Source organism: Chrysoperla carnea, chromosome 2 (assembly GCF_905475395.1).
Source record: "Chrysoperla carnea chromosome 2, inChrCarn1.1, whole genome shotgun sequence".
Taxonomy (NCBI): Eukaryota; Metazoa; Arthropoda; class Insecta; order Neuroptera; family Chrysopidae; genus Chrysoperla; species Chrysoperla carnea.
Window position 1 is genome coordinate 17780601 of NC_058338.1, and position 24232 is coordinate 17804832.

General features: G+C 28.6%; 1 protein-coding gene across 8 annotated transcripts in view; it reads right to left on the reverse strand.

Annotated features, from left to right (window-relative positions):
- Window positions 1-24232, reverse strand: part of LOC123291644 (glutamate-gated chloride channel) — a 132495-nt gene that overhangs the window by 49753 nt on the left and 58510 nt on the right. For all 8 annotated transcript variants that reach the window (XM_044872003.1, XM_044872002.1, XM_044871997.1 and 5 more), the window contains exons 3-4: window positions 21741-21803; window positions 1211-1299 (exon numbers count right to left, since the gene is read on the reverse strand). In XM_044872003.1, the coding sequence (XP_044727938.1) occupies window positions 1211-1299; window positions 21741-21803 (152 nt within the window). The remainder of the gene's footprint in view (window positions 1-1210; window positions 1300-21740; window positions 21804-24232) is intronic.

Below are 24232 nucleotides of genomic sequence, written 5' to 3' on the forward strand. Positions count from 1 at the left end.
TGAAAAATAAAAGAAACAAAAATTATTATTTAAATATAAAAATTTTTAGTTAAATAAAAATTTTCAATTCGGAACGAATTAGAAAATGATTTATTACACTTGGAATTAAGTAATTACAGAGAAACCAAAGTAGCATCGGCGACCCTCGAAAGTATATATAGATCACGAAAACAAAATGAGAATTAGCGTAGATTTAATTAAGCTAAAGAAAAAGAACGCGCAGCTGTTGAACCACAACGGAATTTAAATTTAAAAAGTTTTCAAGGCTCATCGTTTTACTACAATATCTAGTAACTACGAAAATTATTAAAAACTACAATAAATAGGATAAGTTAGGTTAGAGTGGCTGTCCTGGAGTGGGACACACTTAGACCATAGAGTCCGTTGAGATACCGAAAAAGGGTTGGCCCATCCCCGGCCACTAATCCATGAACCATTTGGAGCTGTTTAAGAACAGAAGGAGAGCTTTGACCTCGACGGACTTTAGGTAGCAGAGGTCGTCAAAGAGAGGTTAAACTGTTAATGACTCAAAAATGGTGAACTTTAGAAAAAAAAGCCTTTTGGACGTAAAATTACCCAAAAAACCTCGGGTAGCTTTATTTGGTTAATAAATTGACATTTGACTGTCTTTGTGAAGAGAGGGAGATATGCGAAAATTGGACCACTAGGGTTTCTGGCAACATCTGGAATATTAATCTATAAGCTTTCCTGAACAAGAATCAATTGGAAAAATGCAGTCCTCTATTTTGGGACACTCAGCTCTATCTAGCGCCTGCTCGAATGAAATATCAAGTTGTTTTCATCACGTAATTATAATAAGACCATCTTGTCCAAATTTATTTTTTTGGTTTTATATTAAAATAATTAGAGTTTTCAAAATTTTGACCATAATTGAAGTTTGAAGAAACAAATGCATGTAGGTATAACAGAAAAAACGCAAAACAGTTATAAAGTTTTGCGTTATTCATTTGCATTTTTAATAACATGATCAGAACCAGATTAAAAAACTTATATAAATGTATTTTATGTTCGATTGGAAATAGATCATTAAAAATAGTTTTCTTAAAGCTTCATCATTAAAATTCTTTTAATTCCTCATAGAAAAAATTTCTAAACCAATTTATTAAACAAATTGCGTTTCACAAAAAAATAAATTTTTTTATTATATTTATTCAAATAAAAAAATAAAATAAAAATTTAATTTACAAACCTGATACTGGCGGCAACAGACGTTTGTCGTAACGGGTCCCCAGCAGTAAATCATCTAAAATTTCTTTATCAGATTTTCCCTCTGTGAATCTAAAAATAAAATAAGATATTGTATATATTAGATAGATGGAACGAAATGGAAAACACAAAGAAAAAGTAGTTTACTTTAAAACAATGTATTTTTTTATTCCTTTAGGGGCTTTGAGGCAGAATATGATACATGGTACATGATTATATCATGGAAAACTTTTTGTTGTTTTTGTTTCTGTAAAATTTACGTCACTAAATCAAATTACATTAAACTTTGTGTATATACAAGTTTTATTTGCATCAAAAGCTTTAAAATTTATAACGCTTAATTCTAAAATATTTGTGCTTCATCATCCTGAATAAGGTATCTTAACATAAAACGATTTACTGTTTGTCGTTTTTCAGAAATTCGAAACTGAAAACAAAATCAATGCGTTGTGAGATAAAATTTATGCTTTTAATGTGCCACAACGCCTTATCATTTTATATTTATTAAAAAATTTAATTAACGGAACAGTCAAATGTGCAAGGAAATGGTTATAGCACATAACCCCTATTTTTTGAACTGAGTAACTAGCAGTTAGAGGTTGCACATTGATAGTTTCTTTGCTATAATTGAAAATGAAGCGGTTCATTACAAAAGCTTAACTAACTTCTGGTCTGCATTTAATTTCCTTTTCTGCGTGCCTACTGTGATAATCCAGAGCTTTTTGTAGCTTAAATTTACATACCCCATCTCAAATCTCTTTGAATACCCAAAAGGGCAATAGTCTGTCTATCTTGAGAAAATAAACGGTGCTTGTTGTCCTGGGGATGGAAGTAAGGCTAGTGTGAGGGCAAGGGAGGAGGTAAAATGATGACCAATGGAAAGAAGTGCAGCATTTTGTATGGAGGAATTTGTTTTTAATGCTGGCATTGTTAGCATTGTGAAGTGAAGCAGATTCGTAACGGCTAGTGTTTGCTAAAAATATGATAAACTGATTGAAGATATTTTCTCAGTTGGTAACCGACATGATAATAAAAAGTGGAAACTTTGGGAAAAATCAACAATTCAAAAACCCATTTTAAAAATTCTGAAATTTTTCATTCTGGTTCTTAATAAAATTTCTGATTTCATGATGAGTTTTTTGAATTTGTAAATAAAAATCAACTTTTCCATAATTACACTAATTTTTAAAATTTTATCACTAGTTACTAAAAAATATACCTGATACCAAAATGCTATCAGATAAACCTATCAAAAAAAAGCATATGCAAAATGTATAAGCAAATTTTTTGTTTTTAAATAAATGTTTTGTAAACACGTTTTATCATTTATAGTTATCAACGTTTAAAAGAATTACAATAACAAAAAAAGGTAATAATATTAATGTATCTTTGACATTTAAAAGCTTTTTACTACCTCTAAAAGCTCCACTAATATATATGCAAACATTGTAAATAACTGTTAAAACAAAACATTTTCCATGTGGATCGTTTGGTTTTCATATTTTTTTTTATGTTTTTTTATTCTAATTAGGTCGGTCGAATGGAAATGAATGAGTATCAATAATAAACACGACCAATAGACCGTTGACATAATACACAATATAATATGAGGTTAAACAAGTGAAAACAAATAATTGACTGAGTTAATGGTTGAAATACCATGTATAGACAGAGTTGATTACTTTATTACATTACACATACATACATGTCACACATAAATTACTAATATAACTGATATTCCCTTATTATACCTACTATACAATTTACGCCTAATTGGCGCCCTCACGGGTAAACAGTCATGTTTACGAAAAAATGTATCAAAGAGAAGTTGCCTTGTGTTTTTGTAAGGAACATATTTTACATATAAACTTTTGTTCTACCTCTAACGGTTTAAAAGATGGGTCCTTCGGACCCAAGACAAATTGACTTATGTTGCTCATTGACGAACTCGACCTCACTTTTTACGTCTTGAGTACGCTATAAAAATTTCATCTTGATATCTCTTTTAGTTTTTGAGTTATCGTGTTGACAGACAGACGGACAGACGGGCAGATAACCGGAAAGGGACTAATTAGGTGATGCTATGAACACCTATACCAAAATTTTGTTCGTAGCATCAATCTTTTTAACTGTTACAAACTTGAGACTAAACTTAGTATACCTTGCATATTACATATATTCATGGTATAATAAGCGTTACAAACTTGGGACTAAACTTAGTATACCTTGCATATTACATATATGCATGGTAGTATACCTTGATATATATTACATATATACATGGTATAAAAATCGGATGAGAGCACCACATAAACTTCTATATACGTGAATAAAACCGACTTTTAACAAAAAAAAAAACCGACTCCAAAAAAAAATACCAAAACAAATTATTATGCACGAGTCGGTGTCAGCGAAAGAAACAACTGTGACACAACAGTTTGCTATATTATCTTGACTGACACCGATTAAAAAAATAACAATAATATTAACTACATTATATTATCGTTATTTTCTTACTTTTTAGTGCATATATTTGTTTTGGAATAGATTTTTTTTTTAAGTCGGTTTTTTTATGTTAAGTTTTGTTATTTGTGATTTTTAGTGAATCTGAATTGCACAAACTAATTGAAGTGATATTGAGTTATTCTTCCATTTGTCGCGCACATACTTAATGCAAATTTAAGACACTTATGGTTTTCTTATGGGTGCCATTGTCAGAACTGAGAAAGAACAAATTGAAATGGGAACACACGGGATGTACAAGCTTTCAAATAAAAAAAGAATCATCAAAATCGGTTCACCCAGTTGAAAGTTCTGAGGTAACAAACATAAAAAATACAGTTGAATTGAGAACTTTCTCCTTTTTTTTGAAGTCGGTTAAAAATAATATCATCCTGGCTCAACTCTTTGGAAACTTTAACCCTTGGCTTTCATAATAGAAGAGAAATAAAACATAGGCACACGTTTGGGAAAGTCACTCGCAACAAAATTTTTAGCTTGCGTATTGCATGCACCCCATTTTGTGAGAAGAAATCTGGCTGAATAGATCTGGATATTTAGCACAAATCATTTCAGTTTTCTTCCCCAGGTGAATATTACGCTAGATATTATCTCTAGCTACCGAAAGCGAATAATAGTTTGAGGTAGTTTACAAAGCATACAAATTCTTACGCGCATTTTTGAAGTAATTTTTCTTTACGAGAAAAGTCACTGAAAATTTTTTTTTTTAAATTACGTTACTTAAGAAATACTGACGATTTATTATCTCCAGGCGCTTTTTACTCTTTTAAGAAGTTTGTCTTTATATTAGCAGGTCTTAAATAGGCATAGTAAGCTCTGTTTGGTCGTCGCTCAAATCAACATTCAAAACTCCCCGAAAAATTTTGAAGTGGTAAGCGTTTCACCACTCACTATATGACCATGTATATCGAAGTTAAAACAACACACCATCTACGTGCTTTCAATGATCGAAGCTCATGTAGCTATCCATCCATACATTGATAGGATGATAGAATGAGTTATATATAAATAGCCTCAATTAAAATAAGCAATTATTTTAGTTTAAACAAACAATTTCCAATAAACTGACAAGAATAGATTTTACTATAAAATGTGAATATTAGTTTCATGGTGTTTTTCAAATGAATTGGTGAACAAATTATACTTAACATTCCAGAACTTTTCAGAGCATATGTTCTTATATTTGCTCGTAATGTTCTTATATTTGCGATATCCTCGTATACAGTTTTGCTTCTCAGTTAGTGAACTATTTCCAAAGTATTGCAGACCAAGAAAACAATTCAAATGTGCACAAGTGAAAACAAACAATTGGCTGAGTTAACTGTTGAAATACTCTGTATAGAAAGTGTTGAATATCAGTGCTTGCATTATTATACCATGCATATATGAAATATACATAGTATATTAAGTTTAGTCCCAAGTTTGTAACGCTTAAAAATAATGATGCTAGGAAAAAAATTTTGTCATAGGTGTTCATAAAATCACCTAATTAGTCCATTTTCGGTTGTCCGTCCGTCCGTCCGTCTGTGGACACGATAACTCAAAAACGAAAAAAGATATCGAGCTGAAATTTTTACAGCGTACTCAGGACGTAAAAAGTGAGGTCAAGTTCGTAAATGAGCATTATAGGTCAATTGGGTCTTGGGTCCGTAGGACCCATCTTATAAACCGTTAGAAATAGAACAAAAGTTTACATGTAAAAAATGTTCCTTTCAAAAATTAAACAACTTTTGTTTTAAACATTTTTTCGTAAACATCACTGTATACCCGTGAGGACGAAAATTAGGCGGAATTTTATAATATGTACTATACTTGATTATCAGTTATGTATGTGTTACATGTTTGTATGTGTTATGTGATAAAGAAATCAACACTAACTATGCATGGTATTTTAACAATTAACTCAGTCAATTGTTTGTTTTCACTTGTTTTTTTATAAATTAGATGAGTTTAAAAACACAATTTTTATTTCGTTTTCGAAAATTTAACCTCGAAGCAAGACAATTTCCTTAACTCTCAAAGTTAGCGTTTTTAGGAAAAAAAAAAACACTTACTTTGTTAATTTTTATCAACCATATTGATAGAGAATTGACATTAATTTTCCACAAAGCATGTATGAATACTCTTGATGAATAGATTAATAAAATTTTAAATATTTGATATCGTTTTCAATTTTACTCGTATATTGATTCACGAAATGCCTTAGGATTTTCCCTACTTTTATGTGTATATTTTCCAATATACTCGAAATAGTAACCTAGTACGGTAAACTATTAATAAAATAGTTTAAAATAAAATAAAATGCTTCTTCAAACACAACATTATAGTATTTTTAACCTTGAATAAGATGTGGAAGGTTGAATATATGTATTAAATAAATATTTTTATAAGTAAAAGAATAATATTCAACTTCCTATGTAACATAAATATATATATTTTTAATAAACTTTTATAAACAATTTTACTAAAATTTAATAATTTTATTTATTTCTACTTAATAATAAGTAATCGTGTTAAATCATTGCTAATTTTACTATTTATAACTAAACTCGTTGAAAAATCAATTGTGCAACAATTCGGAATTATCATAATCAAGTATTGAAAAACTTAAGATAATTTCAATTAAGCAAAACGAGTTATGCAAAGATAAAAAAAATAGAATACTCAAACAAATTTTCATGGTATTGAGCTCAAGGTAAACTTTGTAGAAAGTTCAGTTTACATAACACGGAGAGTTGCATTTAAAACGAAAACGTTGTTGCTTGCCAGGTCCTTAACTAGGGCGTGGAAAACGAGGCACCCCCCCACCGGCGCATAAAAAATAGAGGCGAAAAACAAAAAGTTAGTAAAGAATCATGTAAAAGTGAAAATATCCGATTTTTTTGATAACACAGATAAATTTGATCCGATCTTATTGGAATTTTTTTTGAAACCTACTATTTTTGGGTCATTCTTTTCAGTTGTGATGTCAATTTTTCGCTAGCTATCATTTATATGCTAAAATTCGGGACCAGGTCTCTACATTCTTGGAACCTTCAGAGCTAGGTTAATTTTGATCACAAATTTGAAAAGTATGACCCAAATTTAGTAGAATAACATACTTGGTTTATCAAAATTGGATAAAATTTGGATGTGATAGAGCAAAATAAAATTTTTTGGATTCTGATGACGTCATAAAGTTAAAAAATTTGGCCTTTTTGATAACACAACCAAATTTGATCCGATCTTATTGGAATTTTTATTGAAACTTACTATTTTTGGGTCATTCTTTTCAGCTGTGATGTCAGTTTTTCGCTACCTATCTCTCATGTGCTTAATTCCGGGACCAGGGCTCTACATTCATGAAACCTATTAGAGCTAGGTTAATTTTGATCACAAATTTGAAAATTATGATCCAAATTTAGTAGAATTACATACTTTGTTTATCAAAATTGGATAAAATTTGAATGTGATAGAGAAAAATAAAATTTTTTGGATTCTGATGACGTCATAAAGTTAAAAAATTCGACTTATTCGCTAAGGGATAAGAATTCCTCACGGGTCGAGCTAGTTGCTAGTTATTTAAAATAATATTTATTTTTCATATGTTATTAATTTAAATTCATTTATAATAATATCTTCAATAATCTTTTCTAATTAAAGTTTTTCTCAGTAAAGCACAGAAACAAAACAAAAAAATTAAACTTTTATATAAAATGTAGAACGCAAGGTAATTAAAAGTGTATGAATGTGTAATAACACTCACGGGGGTTACTTTCAAATAAGTATTATAAGACTCTTGGAAAAATGTGTTTTGTTATAGTAGTTTATACCTATATATTTTCTTTCTATTATTATAAGGTTTAAGACGGAAAATACCTACAAGCAATGTTGTATAACGGACTAAGTTTGCTGTTTTAATGTTGCAATCTTCAATATTATCTTCATATTATCTTTGAGTATGAATATAATTAATACTTGACATAATGACCAAAACTATCTAGAATTGTTTTGAAATGCATAGTTTAATAAGTGTTAGAAAATAAAAGCATGGTAAAATATCCATGTAAACGTTAAAGTGAAATGAAATTTGAAATTCGAAACCTTCATTAGAAATTGTATTTTACTTTGTGGAAAGAAGTAAAAGAAGATTCAACGTAGCAATATGTATTCAACTACCAGATGCCCACCCGCTTTGCTGGGCAATTTCTCCTTTTTAAAACAAAGACTATCACGTTATAGCCCTTACTTATCCTCCCTTTTGTTCACAATTTTATGGATTAGAACTCTATCTTTTCTGAGAATGAAATTTTGCCCAGGATATTCGCTGACATTGTAACTTTCAATGGGTCCAATCATTAAATTAACCTGATTTTTATACTTTTTGGATCAAAATTACCCCATTCACAGAGTTTCATCAAATTCTAAAATAAAAATTTTTTTCCTGATTTTCTCGATTTTTCAAAGGGGTACCCCTTAAAAAAATTTCAAAAAATCGAAAAAAAATTTTTATCTCCAATTTCGATAAAATTCAGTATATAAGGTAATTTTGACCCAAAAAGTACAAAAATCGGGTGTATTTGTTGACTGGTCTAATAGTTTTTGAGATACGGACTAAAATCGATCCAAATATTGCGATATCTCCGAAACTCTGCATGCAATCATTAAGTTAACCTGATTTTTATACTTTTTGGATCAAAGTTACTCCATCCACCAAGTTTCATCATATTCCAAAACAAAAATTTTTTTGCGTTTTTCTCGATTTTTTGTACCGTGGTACCGTACCCCTTTAAAAAATTGAAAAAAATCGACAAATTTTTTTATCTCCAATTCCGATAAAACTCACGCTTGCTCATTCGAGCTCTTTGTTTTCTATTCAAACCGATTTTTATACTTAGTTCAAGGCGAAAGCTCAAACTTAGTACAAATAACGTCGTCCGAGTTTAAGTATGATAAATGAGAATTTTATAAAAGATAGTCGATTATAAAGTTTGCTTGAGCGATCAAAAACTTTTATAAGATATATTTTTTATTATACTAGAATCATAAGACTTCAGTTTATTAGCTCCCTGGCTACAATTGTCATTTTCATGTCAGGCGAGATAATAATGATTTATTTTTTATTCGCAAATAAGTAGGTATTTATTGTTGGTTATGTATAAGTTTTTCCAAGAAAGCTTAAGAACATTTGTATACCTATATAAAATATGATTATCGAAGAATGCATAACATAATAAAATAATTTTATAGAAGCAATGTCGTAGGAAACAGATAATATATTATCTGTATTAATTCTTTAAATTCATAGTTTTACCTTATAATTATACTTAACGGAACGAATGCTACTTTAAGTACTATTTGTAGTGGAATTACTACCTAAGCGTATGCCTGCTTTGTAGGAAGGCATAGTTTCTATGAGCTTCGAAATACAATGCATCGTTTGCATTATATACCTATGTACATCGAAAAATATTTACTTACTCTTTCTAATTCATCTCAGTCCAATTTTACATGTTTCGTTTAGTACCTAACAAAACATCTCAATTCCAAAAGATTGAGGTAATATTTTACTAAACAGAAACATATAACAATATACCTACAAATAGTAGGTTTATTTATTACACAAGATGGCTTTTTACGTCATAAACACAAATTACCAGTGGTGTGAATTATTAATAACTAGCTGTGAACTACCCGCTTTGCTGGGCAACATCCCCACTTGCACCCCTCCCTCCACATTTCCTTGCGTAGGATAACAGTTTTGTAATGTACACGTCATGCTCTTTTATTTGATACCCCACTTAGGTATATTTGTAAATATTCGATAATTCCTTCCCACTTTCTCGCTACACCTGTCTACCCTCCGAAGGTTAAAAGTAGATAAAAACAATAGATCTTTGAAGCTGGTTGTATATCGTGTCAATGTTTTAGCTTAATCGATGCACAACTTTTTTAGTTTTTGAAGCATATCCCTTTCAACCCCTATTTCAACCCCTTACTCTACTATAATATGGATGTATTATACATAAAAACCTTCCTCTTGAATCACTCTATCTATTAAAAAAAACCGCATCAAAATCCGTTGCGTAGTTTCAAAGATTTAAGCGTACATAGGGACATAGGGACATAGGGACAGAAAAAGCGACTTTGTTTTATAATATGTAGTGATAAAAAATTTATTCATACGTGCTCTTGAAGCTTCAGTCACACGGATTTTTGAACATTAACAATTTTTTAAAACTCACATTAGGATGTTTCGGCTATTTAAATATGCACTTAATCATAGACTAATTCATTGATCAGAGGGTGGAAAAGGGGGGGGGGGGGGGGTGTAAGTGCGTATGAAAATTTCTATACGGAAACCCCATGTAAATAATATTATAGACATATACAGATCAACGTTTGCTAAAATGTCATATTACTAAAGGTATTTTTAATTTCATTCGATTATCATATTTACAAAAGAGAATTCTAATTATTTTTCTCACAAGCAGTATGATAGGAAAAATTCTTTATAAATCGAAAATCTTAAGTCAAAAGTCAATTCATTAGAGATAGTAACTTGAATTCTTAATCATATAAAGGAAATACCGTATAAAATAATACTAATTGTGAGGGTTCTATAAAACATCTACTAAATATTACTAATCAAAAATTCGGAATTCGGAAAAACTACAGTTCGTTTGAAAACGTGCATTTTCTAGTTTGGAAATGTAACGTTTCAATAAATTTTTTCAAAATTCTATCATCATTACAAAAGTAATAGCTCCATTTTCTTCGGGAATTCGCTTAAAACACAACCTTGACATCCCTTTAGTAAGAAATTGTAAAAAAAAAGAGTGTTATAATTATACCATCAAGGTTTCCTGAAAAAAGGTGTGTAATGTTTTTTATATTATTACCTATTTTGTAGCAAATTATATTTCAACCAAACTGAGAAAAAAAAGGGACTTTGAAGGGTCATTGTTTAAGATCAAAATTAATTATAAGTGAAATTAAATTATAACAAAAAGCTTGTTTCTAGAGAATAACATTATTAGTTTTAATTATTCGTACACTTCAATGTCTCGTTTCACATTGTTCATCATTTGTTTTTAACCTCTCTTATTATATATTGGTAAACCACTTCAAAAACTAATCAAGCTTTGGTTTCAGTGAATTTCCTTTGCACAATGTTTTCGTTCCGCATGTATTGTCCATAATAAATAAAAGAATCTAAATACTTGCCGGTGGCTTTCAAAAACAAAATTCCAATAAGATAGGATCAAATTCTCCTGTGTTATCAAGAAAATCGATTTTTTAACTTTATGACATCGTCAGAATAAAAAAAATTTAATTTTGCTCTATCACATCCAATTTTTATCCAATGCTGATTAACCAAGTATGTAATCCTACTAAATTTATGCCATAATTTTTGTCTAAATTAACCTAGCTCTAAGTAGTTTCAAGAATACGGAGTCCTGGTCCTTGAATAAGGCACATTAGCGATAACTGACATCGTAGCTGAAAAAAAATTACCCAAAATTAGTGGGTTTCAAAAAAAATTACAATATGGTATGGATCAAATTTGCTTTTTTTATCAATAAAATCGAATTTTTTCACTTAATGACGGCATCAGAATCCAAAATTCTTAATTTTGCTCTATCACAATTTTATCCAATTTTGATAAACCAAGTATATAATCCCACTAAATTTGAATCATACTTTTCAAATTTGTGGTCAAAGTTATCCTAGCTCTAATAGGTTTCAAGAATATGGAGTCCTGGTCTTCGAATTATTCACATAAGTGATATCTACCGAAAAACTGACATTGCTGTTGAAAAGAATGGCCCAAAATTAATGGGTTTCAAAAAAAAATATAAATTTTAATCCGTGGTACTACACTCTCTACTATAGTAAACCTTTATTTAGTTTGGTAGTTAACTTTCACAAAAGGTTTTTTTTTATTAACGCAATATGTGTACGTATGTACTCTGTATTATAGTATTCAAACACTCTATAAACTTAATTGAAATTTATTATTATTATTTTTTTTGTTTTTGTAAAACATTTTATTTTAATAATGTTTATTTACATTTTTTTTAACAAAATTTATAAAATAAACATCCCCTTTTTGTGTATTTTTTTATCTATTTATTTTTTAACAAAATGTTATAAAGTGAAATTAATATTTATTAAATTATTTACTTGTTTTATTAACAGAATAAGTTTACTACTAGTGTCACGGAAAATTTATAATACTTATTAGTTATCTTCTTTCTATTATTTTCGTTTGTATTTTTAGTGAACATAGAATATTATTTATTCTTCAGGTTGCCAGCCTAGACCCGGAGCTAAAAATGAAGAGCAATTTTTATTAATGTTTTTGTCTATTACAATTTTTTCCTTTTTCGTTTTAATTCCAAAATACTTATATTTAAATTAGTTTCAACGAAGAAAGTCTCTGGTATCGTTGAAAGAAATCTCTAGAAGATATCACTCCTCGAATACGACTTTAGTTTTATAAACTTTACCGATCATCAATGGACGATTCTTGTTTTTTTGGTTAAAATCACTCTCGAAATTGATTTTTATCCTAGCCGACATAAAAATATTTCGCTTTTTTCCAATTTTCTTCAGAGATCGATTTTCTTCTTCGAAAAAATCGACAGTTAAAAAATTTTGTTTTGGAATGTGATGAAACTTGGTAGGCAAGTTTTGACTAAAAGTAGAAGAACAAAACTTGTATTCATTTAACGATTGGATGAGTAGTTTTTGAAAAATCATTTTAAATCCTGTATGATCCAATTTAGTTAAATATTAAATACTAATAAACTCAGCTATTATGTATCTATCCCTATGCTCGCTTAAGAAATTAGAGATTTAGAATGACACAACGGTGAACCGAGACAAACAAATAGTCTGTTGAATGTTCTGTTCGATGGCATAAAACTTAGAATTAGTACCTATACAAGTGATTTAAAAACCCCCGACAATTTTGATTTATTTCTTGTAAACCGATTTTTGAATCGATTTGACCGTTTAGGGGCTACGATGCCACTGAGAAACACACAGACGCACTGATAAACACTTTAAACTTATAACACTCCTTCTTAAATCAATATCAAAGTGTCAAAATCATGGTCAAGGACATCAGATGAGATGAAAAGGATACTTAAAGAGCTATCATTTTTTGGGACAAATGCCACATAGAGACAAACATACCGACACAAACACATAGCGGTCAAACTTATAACACCCCTTTTTTTTAGTTCGGGGGTTAATAAAAGAACTGAAAGAACGAATCTTATATATGCGGCAACATTTTCTGAGCAAGATGATTCATTGAATATAATTTTATATTGAACTTGAAACTTTTATTTGAGAAATCCAATTTATATAAACTACCAAATAAATTTTTTAAGTGCATAATTATCATGAATTATTTATTAAAAGTGGTACCAACATTAAAAATACACATAATTTATCACATAACTGTATAAATGAATTTCTAAACAAATTTTCTAAGGAGCCATTTAGTTTTATAAGTATCCTCATAAAATTTTCCAAGTTATTTTCACAGTAATATTCAAACTGAATATCATATTTTCTTCATATTTTTGATATTATTGCATATTTTGTATGATCCTATTTATATTTTAATAATATTGTCACATGATGGTTTAGAAAAATTGTCCATGATAAGTATGGTAACCAAAAAGAGTGAAAACTCATGGAAATACTATTATATAGATGCTTTAAATACCATTCGAGAGATTCTAGGAACAAAACAAATGACTAACTAATAAATGTTCATTAAAAACCCTTGAAATCTTTAATCTGGAAACTTTTCTGATTTTCGAAAGAAACAACAAGTTATTAAGAAAAAGTTCAGTTAAAATAACCCTGCTATACACAAAACAAATTAAAAATTTTCAGATAAGATCAATTAGGTTATTTTTAAAAAACAACGAAAAAATATGGTCTTTTATATTTGAATTAGAAAAAATTAAATGAACTATTACGTGCTTTAAACTTCGAAGATAGTTTAAAGACATTATTGAGTTAAATCACGAACCCTATTCTGCGATTGCTGCTTGTTTTTTGGTTAATTGGCTAAGTGTGGCAATTGTTTGCCACACTATTTATTTTTTAAATTTTTTGGAAATCTTTAAGCTACTTTTAGTCTTAAATAGAAATCGGAACGCATAGAAAGAGATTTGAAAGAGTGGGGTTGGAAATAATTATTTAAGTCTTATATATTTAAACGAACAATTCTTGTATATATATATACATATAATCAACGATCTCGGAACTGGCTCCAACGATTTTCATGAAAATGAGTATGTTTTTTTTAAAAAAAAAAACGTCATTTTATCCGTGTTTTCTGGAGAAACTGAAACATACACTGCAAAATATGAGTCTTCCTGACATCTATTGGTGTATATCGTAATTACCGAAATAAAGTACATTACCGGGACATTCAAATTGACATTTGCATGGAGACATTTTAAACGGTTCTTATATTATTGATAAAATTTGTGTCTTTTTAACTAAAAAAATACCGAAGCTCGGTCATCCAGGTACTATTTATAATGAGAAAAAGTATAATAAAAATTATAGTAATTTCTTATCAACCATTTTTTCATATCATAACAAGAATTATAACTTAATTTTTAGTTATTCTTAAACTTTATGTAGGCAGCTCCTATTGAATGAATTTTACTTGATGGAATTATTTTTACAACCACAATTGTGTTTTCAATATAAATTGTTAAATAAATAAAAAAAATCGCAAGTAGGTCAACCAAATCTTTATCACACAATTCATAAACTGAAGAAATGATACTATAAACATTTGAACTGTGGTCTACACAATACTTCATAAGATTTCCACATGACAGGTCAGAAAATTTAATCTAGATGATAAACAAAAATATTAAATTTTGTTCATTTCAAATACAATTTCTAATATACAATATTTTTTTTATAGATTATTGTAGCTTCGGATGTGGTTTAAAGAGATGTGTTGATAGTAGACATTTCCAATCTAAAGGTTCTTTTGAACCAGTATAATAGTACCTACTCCAGGATTTTTTAATTTCACATGTTGCTAACATTTTCAGAGACTTTAAATTGATACAATCAATGAAGAGTTCCGTATCCCCAAGAGGACGTTGAAGACCACTTTGTTCCATTTAATTCTATCAGAAATACTACTAGGATGAAGTTTTTGAATTTGATGTTGGTTTATTTTATTTTGTGATCTAGACATGATGTTTTGTTCTTCCCCTAGTGCTTTTCTACTGGAGTTTACCCATTAGAATCAGCTGTTGTGCACTATATTTTTCTGAACGTATTATGTGACCAAGATATGAATATTGCCTTTGCTTTATTTGACTTACTAATTGTCGTTTTTCATTTATTATTTGCAGCACTTTATCATTGGTCACATAATCCGCCCATTTTATATTTAGCATGCGCCGATAACACCATATTTCAAAAGAGTTTAATTTTTAATAAATGATCCTCTTTTACAGTCCAGGATTCACAAGTTTACAAAAGCACTGACCACACATACGCTTTAAGGAACCGTACTCTTAGGGGGTTTTTTAATTTTGCTGTTGCATAATAAGCTTTTTTGTTTGCAAAATACTATTTTGGCCAACCCTAATCTTGTTTTAATTTCGACCGTCTGGTTATTAAAATTTACGCTGAGATATTTTAATGTGTCAAGTTGTTTAATAGGCATGATATGTTTATATTTAACATGTTTTGATCATCCAAAAAATAACTTTGAAGAGTTGGTCGCCAAAAAAAAAGGTTATTTTTATGTATTTTTTATGTAAGTTTTTCGCGGATATTCTGTCAAGAAATCTACTTATGAGCTACCACATATAAACATCGATGCCTGCATATTTTTAATACCTGCTTAACAGGCTTTTTTATGAGTAAATAAAAAGTCTAAGTATAAAAGACATTTATTAATATTTAGATAATATAAAAGTTTGCTACTGAAATGAAAGCGAGTATGTTTATTTTTTCTCATAAACAGGAAGTTCATACGGGGAAAAATTCTTATCGATGTAAAAAAAATACCGGAATATGAATGTTCAAACATACGCTATAAGTTATTATACAACGAGATAATATAACATGGATACATGTTGGTTCTGAAAAATTTATTCAGTTCCTGTATAATAATTAATCATTGTAATTATCTAAGACCCGAATTCAGTAGTAATAATTTCGACTACCAGATGGCAATACTTTTACATACTATTTTTTTAGGCCAATAAAAATATTCAAATTCAAATCAGATAAATCCCGCCAACTAAAGTTTGTACTATTAAACAGGAAGTGGAACGCTTTTTTAGTAGTTCTAATAAAGCATATTTTGTGGAAGATTTTTTTTGTTGAAGGTCAATTCAGACGAAAGGAGTATATTCTGGTTAGGCAAAACACCTCTTCTTCATCTCATCTCAATCTGAAACCTTACCTTTTCAGTTAAAAAAATACTTTTTATTTCGTTTTTGCAGGGCCATCGTGTTTTTAATTATTTAGTTTTTACTTTCATAGCTTTTGAAGGTATATGTGCTTTAAATTACTTTCCATTTAAACTTCCGCATGCATGCCCTATTTTTTTTTTTATTGATCAAATTTTCCATTTTTTGTATGTAAAAAATCAAGTAATTATGATTGCATTCAGATGTTGAAAAATCTTGCAAATTTAACCTTTTAAAAAATAATTGTTATTATTTTTGTAGAAAGTTGAAAGATATGTTTTTGAAATTAAAAAATTTTGAACGTATTCGATAATTTTAATCAACCTCTTTGTAAAAAATAATCTAGAACATTTTTCATAAACCATAAGTAAATGTAAAATGTTGAATTTTACAGCAACAATAATATTAATTATCGCAGCTGTGTTTTGTGTAACAAAAAATTCCTACAGGCATATACGAACAATGTTTTAATGTTAGCTTGTGTGATAAGTACATGGATTTTTCCACACAAACAAACTCGAAATAAAAATTATCACAAAAAAAAAATTCTTAAAGTAAATTTTTAAGAAGCTAATATTCATAAGTGTGTACCATACCTCCCATGTCTGTCTGTATCTTTGAATAAAACCATGTGGATGTTATCTTTTCAAGTAAAATTTAAAGTGTATGCACTTAACTATATCTAAAGAAGGAATGTTTTTATCTAAAACAAATACTTAAGTGGTACTCAATATAATTTTCTTCTAAAATGTTTATCTTCCTTCATTTTTCATTGCTTCGTATCACATTTTTTTAAATTCAATTTAAGAAGCACAACAACGAACGGAAAATTTACTTACCAAAAACGAAACAATCGTGATAATGGTTGTTCATGTGCGTTTATTTTCATGTAAAAATGAAATTTTCAAATTTTAAAAAACCCCTGACAAATGCGATTTAATTCTTGTAAACCGATTTTTGGAATTGAGCTATAAAACGTTCTCAATCAAATTGGTTCGATCGCTTAAGGGCTACGATGTCACTGAGAAACACACGGACGCACAGATAAACACTTTAAACTTATAACACTCCTTCTTAGATCAATATCAAAGTGAAGGTCAAGCACATCAGATGAGATGAAAAGTATACTTAGAGAGATATCATTTTTTGGGAAAATTTTTTGGAAATATTTTAATTGAAATTGAAATAATTAATATTCTATCTAAATCTCTGCTTATTGATGCGTATTTTTTTAATATATTTCTATTTTAAACATTACATAAAATATTCAAGAGGTAAAGTAAAGAAGACGCTTCGTTACGTACCCAGAATTAATTAACGAGCTGTACTACACAAGGGGATAAAAAGTTTTATTAATCCCGTGTCAAAAAAATAGTCGTAGCGTTTACTGGACGCACAAAAAAAGGATAGCTTATATAAATATGTTTAATATTTAATTCTTTTTTTTTTAAATACAGAATATATGGACATAATAGTGCTATTCAGGAAAAACTTTTTCCCTTATTATATCTACCAAAAAAAATGGCTTCGAAAAGCACAAAAATGTGTTTTTCCTATTTCCAAACATAAAAAACCCGATTCGGTAGCTAGCTGAACTAAAAAATAGAAGTAAATACTAGTTTAAAAAAACTAAAAAACACGCTTTGGTAACTAGCTGTAGTAGAAAGTAGAAAATAATTTCTAAAGGAGCAAAAAAGTGAGGTGCTTTTTAAAATATTTTATGGTTACTTTTATCAAGCTTTGTCAATAGAAATAGTTACAATGCTTGAAATGTAGAACCCCGTGTTTCTACTCTATTTTTTTTTAACTTATACAATTTATTTTCTTCTTTTTAGTTCAGCCAGTTACAAAAGCGTGTGTTTTTTTAGTTTTTTTAAACTATTATTTATAAATTACATTTCCATATTTTTTTATATGTTTGGCAAATTGTTATATAATTGCATACCTATACAATACGTAGCCGGTTTTAGATAACCAACACGACGGAAAACAACAGTAACAAATATTAACTTACAAAAATAAGACAGAAATATGTTGGTGGTATTTAAGTTGAAGATCATTAGTCTTTTACAACATGATGACAATGTATTTGGAAAACAAAGAAATATTGTACCTATTATTTTCCATTTTGGAAGGAGAGAAAACTCTTCTATACATTTATCTTACACAGTAATGAACCCCGAAGTTTGAGAATGAAAATAATATATCTTTCAGTTTAATGTGGTATTCAAAGTATGAAATCCACCACACACACACTATGTATACAATTATTATTATATGGTATTATAGGCAACAGGCAACAGTCATGAATTCTTAGAATATGAAAAGCACGAACGCAACATCGGAATAAAGGTTTTTATTCACCATCATAAATTATATATTACACACATACAAAAAGCTCTATTTACACAAAACTAAATTTTAACACAACTGTTTAAATTACCTTAAAAATTAAAATTGTGTAAATTATTTTCCTTTATGATGATCTTGTAGTGATACTGTCAAGTACAATAAAAATGTTACAATAATGCGAAAGAACACAAAATAAAAAATAGTTTTAAAAAGCGAAAAAACACGTTTTTGAAACTAAAAGGTAGGAAATAATAACTAAAGAAAAAAATCATTTTCTTGAAAAAAAAAAACGTTCCCAATTTCAATCATTGCAAATATTTTATAGACAGACATTAGTAAAAGTAAAGTCATTTTTAAATATCTTAAAAAGCACCCCACGCTTTTTTACGGTAAAATGATTTTTTTGAATTATTTTCTATCTTTTAGTTCAGGTAGTTACAAAATCGTGTTTTTTAGTTTTTTTAAATTATTATTTATTTTGTGTTTTTTAGTTTTTTAGACTATTATTTATTTATCAAAAATTCAGTATAAATATGGTGAGAGCGCAAATAAATGTATATGTTTTCAGATATGGAAATCGTTATTCCTTAAACTCCTGATCAGGACAATGCAATAAACTTATTAACTATTGTATTGTCTTTGATTCTTGATAAGTGAGCCAAATTTGTAGATAATTCGACGTTTTGAAGAGGGTCAAAATTCGGAAGTGCATGGCTTCTATATATTAATGGGCATAGTCTCTTTCTTCCTTAATGATTTTTCAAACCTTGATTCAACTTGACTTTTTGAATACTCTTTATTTGATAGATTTTAAATAAGACCATTCTAAATATTCAAGTATTGTTCTAACTTTCGTTCAAGAGATTTCGTAAAATTGTTAAAAGCTAATACACATTAAAATTACTATTAATATTTATTCGGTCATGATATGAATAGATAATATAACTAAATGTGGTCGAAACAATCATTATAATTAAATTATGTTAACTGAATATGCAAAATTTAATTCATAGGATGTATTCGAACCTTTATTGACAACATACCTACAGGCATTAAGTCAGCCAATCTTTCATGAATTACTCAAATGGTATAAATTAGAAATTATCAGCTATTGTTTTAACATAGATGATGCAGTGAATCTCAAAATTACTACAAACTTAAATCAAAACCGTGTCCTTCTTACAGAAAATTTCTGATCGTTTTTTTTAATGACAATAATCAAATGCAAGCATATATTGGTTTCATTTTTACTACGTCAAAGAATCAAGCTATCATATTTTATTTTCGGTGTTACATAATCATTTATTTTTAAACTTTGTCAAGGCTTTATATAATACTAGCGTAGCTTTTAAACATTTCTGCTCCATTTTTCCTAACCTTTCTGAAGCATCATAGTTTTGAAAAAGTTTCACAGAAAGCCATTTTCCTAGTCATATAGGTACTATTCATACGAGTAGCTCGAAAACTACTCGTTAAAAACTTTTGTGATCGTGAGAGCTTTTAATCGGAATGATCCAAAGAACATTTAAAGGTGGATTAGAAAAAGTTTAACAGAAAGCCCCTATCTAATATAGCGGGGTCCCTTAAAATTGAATCTGTTAATATACAGACACTGAACATTTTGGTAATTAAGAGAAGACGATTAAACCAGTAATTTATTCCCTGATTAAAAATCGTAAAAATCGACTGAAGAGAAGAATCACTGTGAAAACATATAATATTTTGAAAAACTCCACTCAATATTGTGTAGAATGGAAAGTTTCAATCAAAAGAATTCATGAAACATTCTAGGAATAAAATTTTGTTGTGTTTATAACTTTTGATTTACTCAAAAATTTTAGAAATTTTGAGTGAAAGTAAACTTACACAAAAAAACCTATGGAGTCCATTCAATGTTTTTTTGTGGTGTTTTTTAAATCAAAACCGCTTTTTGAAATTCTTTGTATAGGCACATACATAAATGAGGCATAGTAAATATTATACGTATTAGGTATGTAAAACCTTTTACTACCTACTCATATTTTATTAATTAGGTAAACTTATATTTTACAAAAGGTTATACTACTGTTGTACATATTGTCTATAATACATAGTTTGACCTTAAAAAATCTTGTTCGAATAATTATTATCTATCAGATTTTGGTTTTAGAAGTAATTTGTAATATTAAATGCATGAATAATTTCTATTCTTTGATTTTAATAACGTGTATCTTAAGGTGAATCCTCTTACTTGTTACATTTATTACTCTTTGGATCTTCTAAATTTAAAACGGATACCAAGGTGAGGTATTTGAGGAAACTGCGTGAAGACTTTTCTATAAAACGAAACTATGATTCCATTGTGTTGAAACACTGTCATATAGTCTAAGAGACGGTATAAGTCTGATCTTCTCCTATCTGATAACCAGATGATAAATATTTTTTAAGAAATTATATTGATTTCTATAAAATGATAGCTTATCTATCGAAAACTGTTCATGGCTACTTTTAATTAGATTAATTTTAATCAATTTTTTCTATGAGCAATTTCGATTGGTTAACGGTGTAGTTACCTATATTGACTATCCTGTTCATATGTTATGTACAGATCTACCGTCAATTTCTAGCTAAATATATGGTTACTGTCAACTTTAAAACGTAATTTCTCACACAGGAATGATTTGAGTCGGTACTTTATTAAAATTATTTTTATTTTTATATAAATTTTTATTTCTCCGCTTTCAGCGCCTGATGACAGTATTTAAGAGAAATTAGAAGAAACATTTAAATAATATCTGCCATAGCTTATATACAGTTTAGTAATTTCAAAAAAAAACTTGGACAATCGACTAAGTAAGCACACAAAAGTTTTAATTAAAAATGTTTTTATTAGTTTTGCAAGGTTTTTTTTTTCATACAGATAAATATTTAACACAGTAAGCAAGGATTCTAACGTAAGCATATAATTAAAAGACAATTGTTTCACTTACCAGCGAACAAATTTTGATAAACACACAAACAAAACATATAAAACAAAAAAAAATCATATATAAAAACATATAGGTAAGTGCTTTTCTACAGGGTGATCGTTCAATCAATTAGTGTGTTGGAAATAAGTGCAATATTACATACAAAAAAAGAGAATTACAAGAATAGTTAGGCGTTACACACATTTATTTCTTTAATAAAAGCACCTACCTATATGGGTGATTATTCCATTGGAAATCTACAAATGGATTAATTTGACCATCGCCAAGTTCTCTGAAATTTTACAAAATGAAGCAAATGTTCTTAATATCATCAAATTTATATTTTCTCAAAATTAAAAACTATGGTCTAAGTGACAATCGCCGGCAGACTTTCAGTATTTTAACAAACTTTTTTTTCGTCATTTATTCTCTTATTGTCATCGTTCTTGAGATGGAGAACTCTTTTATTTGGATGATTACTCAAACGTTATACTCCAATAAAGTTTTACATCTTTTGAACTGTAGGATTCGCCAGCTGGACTAATAAGCCCCTATAGTCATGTACAGCACATATAAGAAAATTAATAATGAAATTTAGAGTTTGTTAAAATAACGTCTGCTGCCAACTCAATCTTACTAAGATTTACTCAAAGTTATTTTAATAGGTGTTTTAATTACGTACGGTAAGTGATTAGATTATAATTTCAGTGGACTATGTGAAAACTTTAGTGAAAATTCCATGCAGTATAACTGTGGCTATTTAATTGTAAGGTAATTGTAAATGTGAAAATATTGCCTTTTCATATCAGAGATAAAATTTGTGGAATAAAACTTTTCATGAGGTCTAACAAGGACATTTCATAACGAAGTAAATTGACTTCAGCGATATGATTGTTATACTCTTTGGATAATTGAAAGATAAATTATAAAGAAACGAGTCTCTTTCGAGGAAAGAACTTTCAAAGTTTACTGTGTACTTTTATATTATGTATTTAGGAAATTGTGGAATAATATAAGCTCAATTTAGAAATAATTGAAGAACTTTGACTCTATTCATTCAACTTTCTATTCATTAATCATTAAACACGACTTTTACTCGGTATTCCAGGAATTAATTCTTAAACCATTGATATATAAACTTTTTTTGAAAAAAATCAAACAACATGATAGTTATTTTGTACTTAATAATAAGCAGGTCGTATGTGTGTTTTCGAATTTATTAACTAACAATTAGAAAAATAAACAATCGCTAGAAAAATTAAATTTATCGTGTACTATTCGAGAAAAAAAACGTATTTTCAGCTGACAGTTTTATAAGTTTAACTCTCGCTCGCTCTATTAATGTTGTTTATTAAAAAAAAAACATGATAGTCATAATAATAATCATAGCCATATCTATTAAAGTATATTTATTGGCGCCACGTTTCTGAGTCTGCCGTCACTGCAATCGTTCAATAACACGTTAACGACGTTACGAGAAGACACTATCAGTACAAGAACTAAATATAGTGTTCTGTAAAATAACTAAATCAAAATCGGTTACTTTTCCAACAGAAATGAAAATATTACATCCCACATGACAATTTTGTTGTAATAATTATTTAATTTGGATTAGTCGAGTACTGGGCATAGAATGGCCGAATTGAGGTATAAATGCATCTATAATAATGTATTTCCGCCTCGTTTCCAATTTGTTAACAAAACACGAAGGCATATTGTGAATATTTTGCTTCAATCCCGTAGCGAGCGTTTAGGTTAGGTTAGGTTATAATGGCTATCCACGAAAGACACACTTAGGCTATAGAGCCCATTGTGATACCATATATGTGTTTTACCACGTTTTCTCTTCTAATTTCATTTATCAGCTTCTCAATTTCAGAGGTTGAGTGCACCTTTTTCATGCATATACTATGCATTACACCAGCCCTCCACAACTATTAATTAAAGTGTATAGAACGAGGAACTTAACGCTGCCTTAAGATGTTGATACGAAACGCATTCAAACAACCTAATAAAAAATTTCGATTAAAACTTGAATCATTGTTTTATGGAAAAATTTTAATATATTCTAGTCAATAATTTCCAACGCTGTCAAAGTAGAAAAAATAATAAGAAAATTTGATGTAGTTACTTAATTTAAAGAAATAATTTTTTACTTCTTTTCAATTTCGTTATAACATTTTAACATTTTTATTGATTTTGGTATCATGAACAATAATTAATCATTTAAATATTTGATGTAGTTTTAAGTGAAATCAGTTATCGATTTCAAAATTTAATTATTTACATATGAAAAGATTACAATATTCAATTTGCAAAATATTATAGGTATATTTAGTAAAATTATATATGTAAAACAATAAATTTTAAATTTTATTCACTTATATATAGAGCATTCCAATAAGAATGGAAGAACCTTGAACTTAAATTAAACAAGTTGTAATATAATGAGATATAATTATTTTTTTAAACGGTTTTATGATTATTATAATATACAGTGTGTTGCATTTAAGATGAAGACACCCTCATATTTTCGTTACTATCGATTTGAAATATTGCACAAATATCTTAGAAAATGTAACCCAACACCCTGATGAATGATTGTACAAAATTTCAAATCGTAGATGATACAAGCCAAATAGCAATTCTAGCTTCGGAAGACAGAGCAAAGAAATTGGAAAAATTACAACGCAAAATTACTTGCAGTTAATCAACGCATGC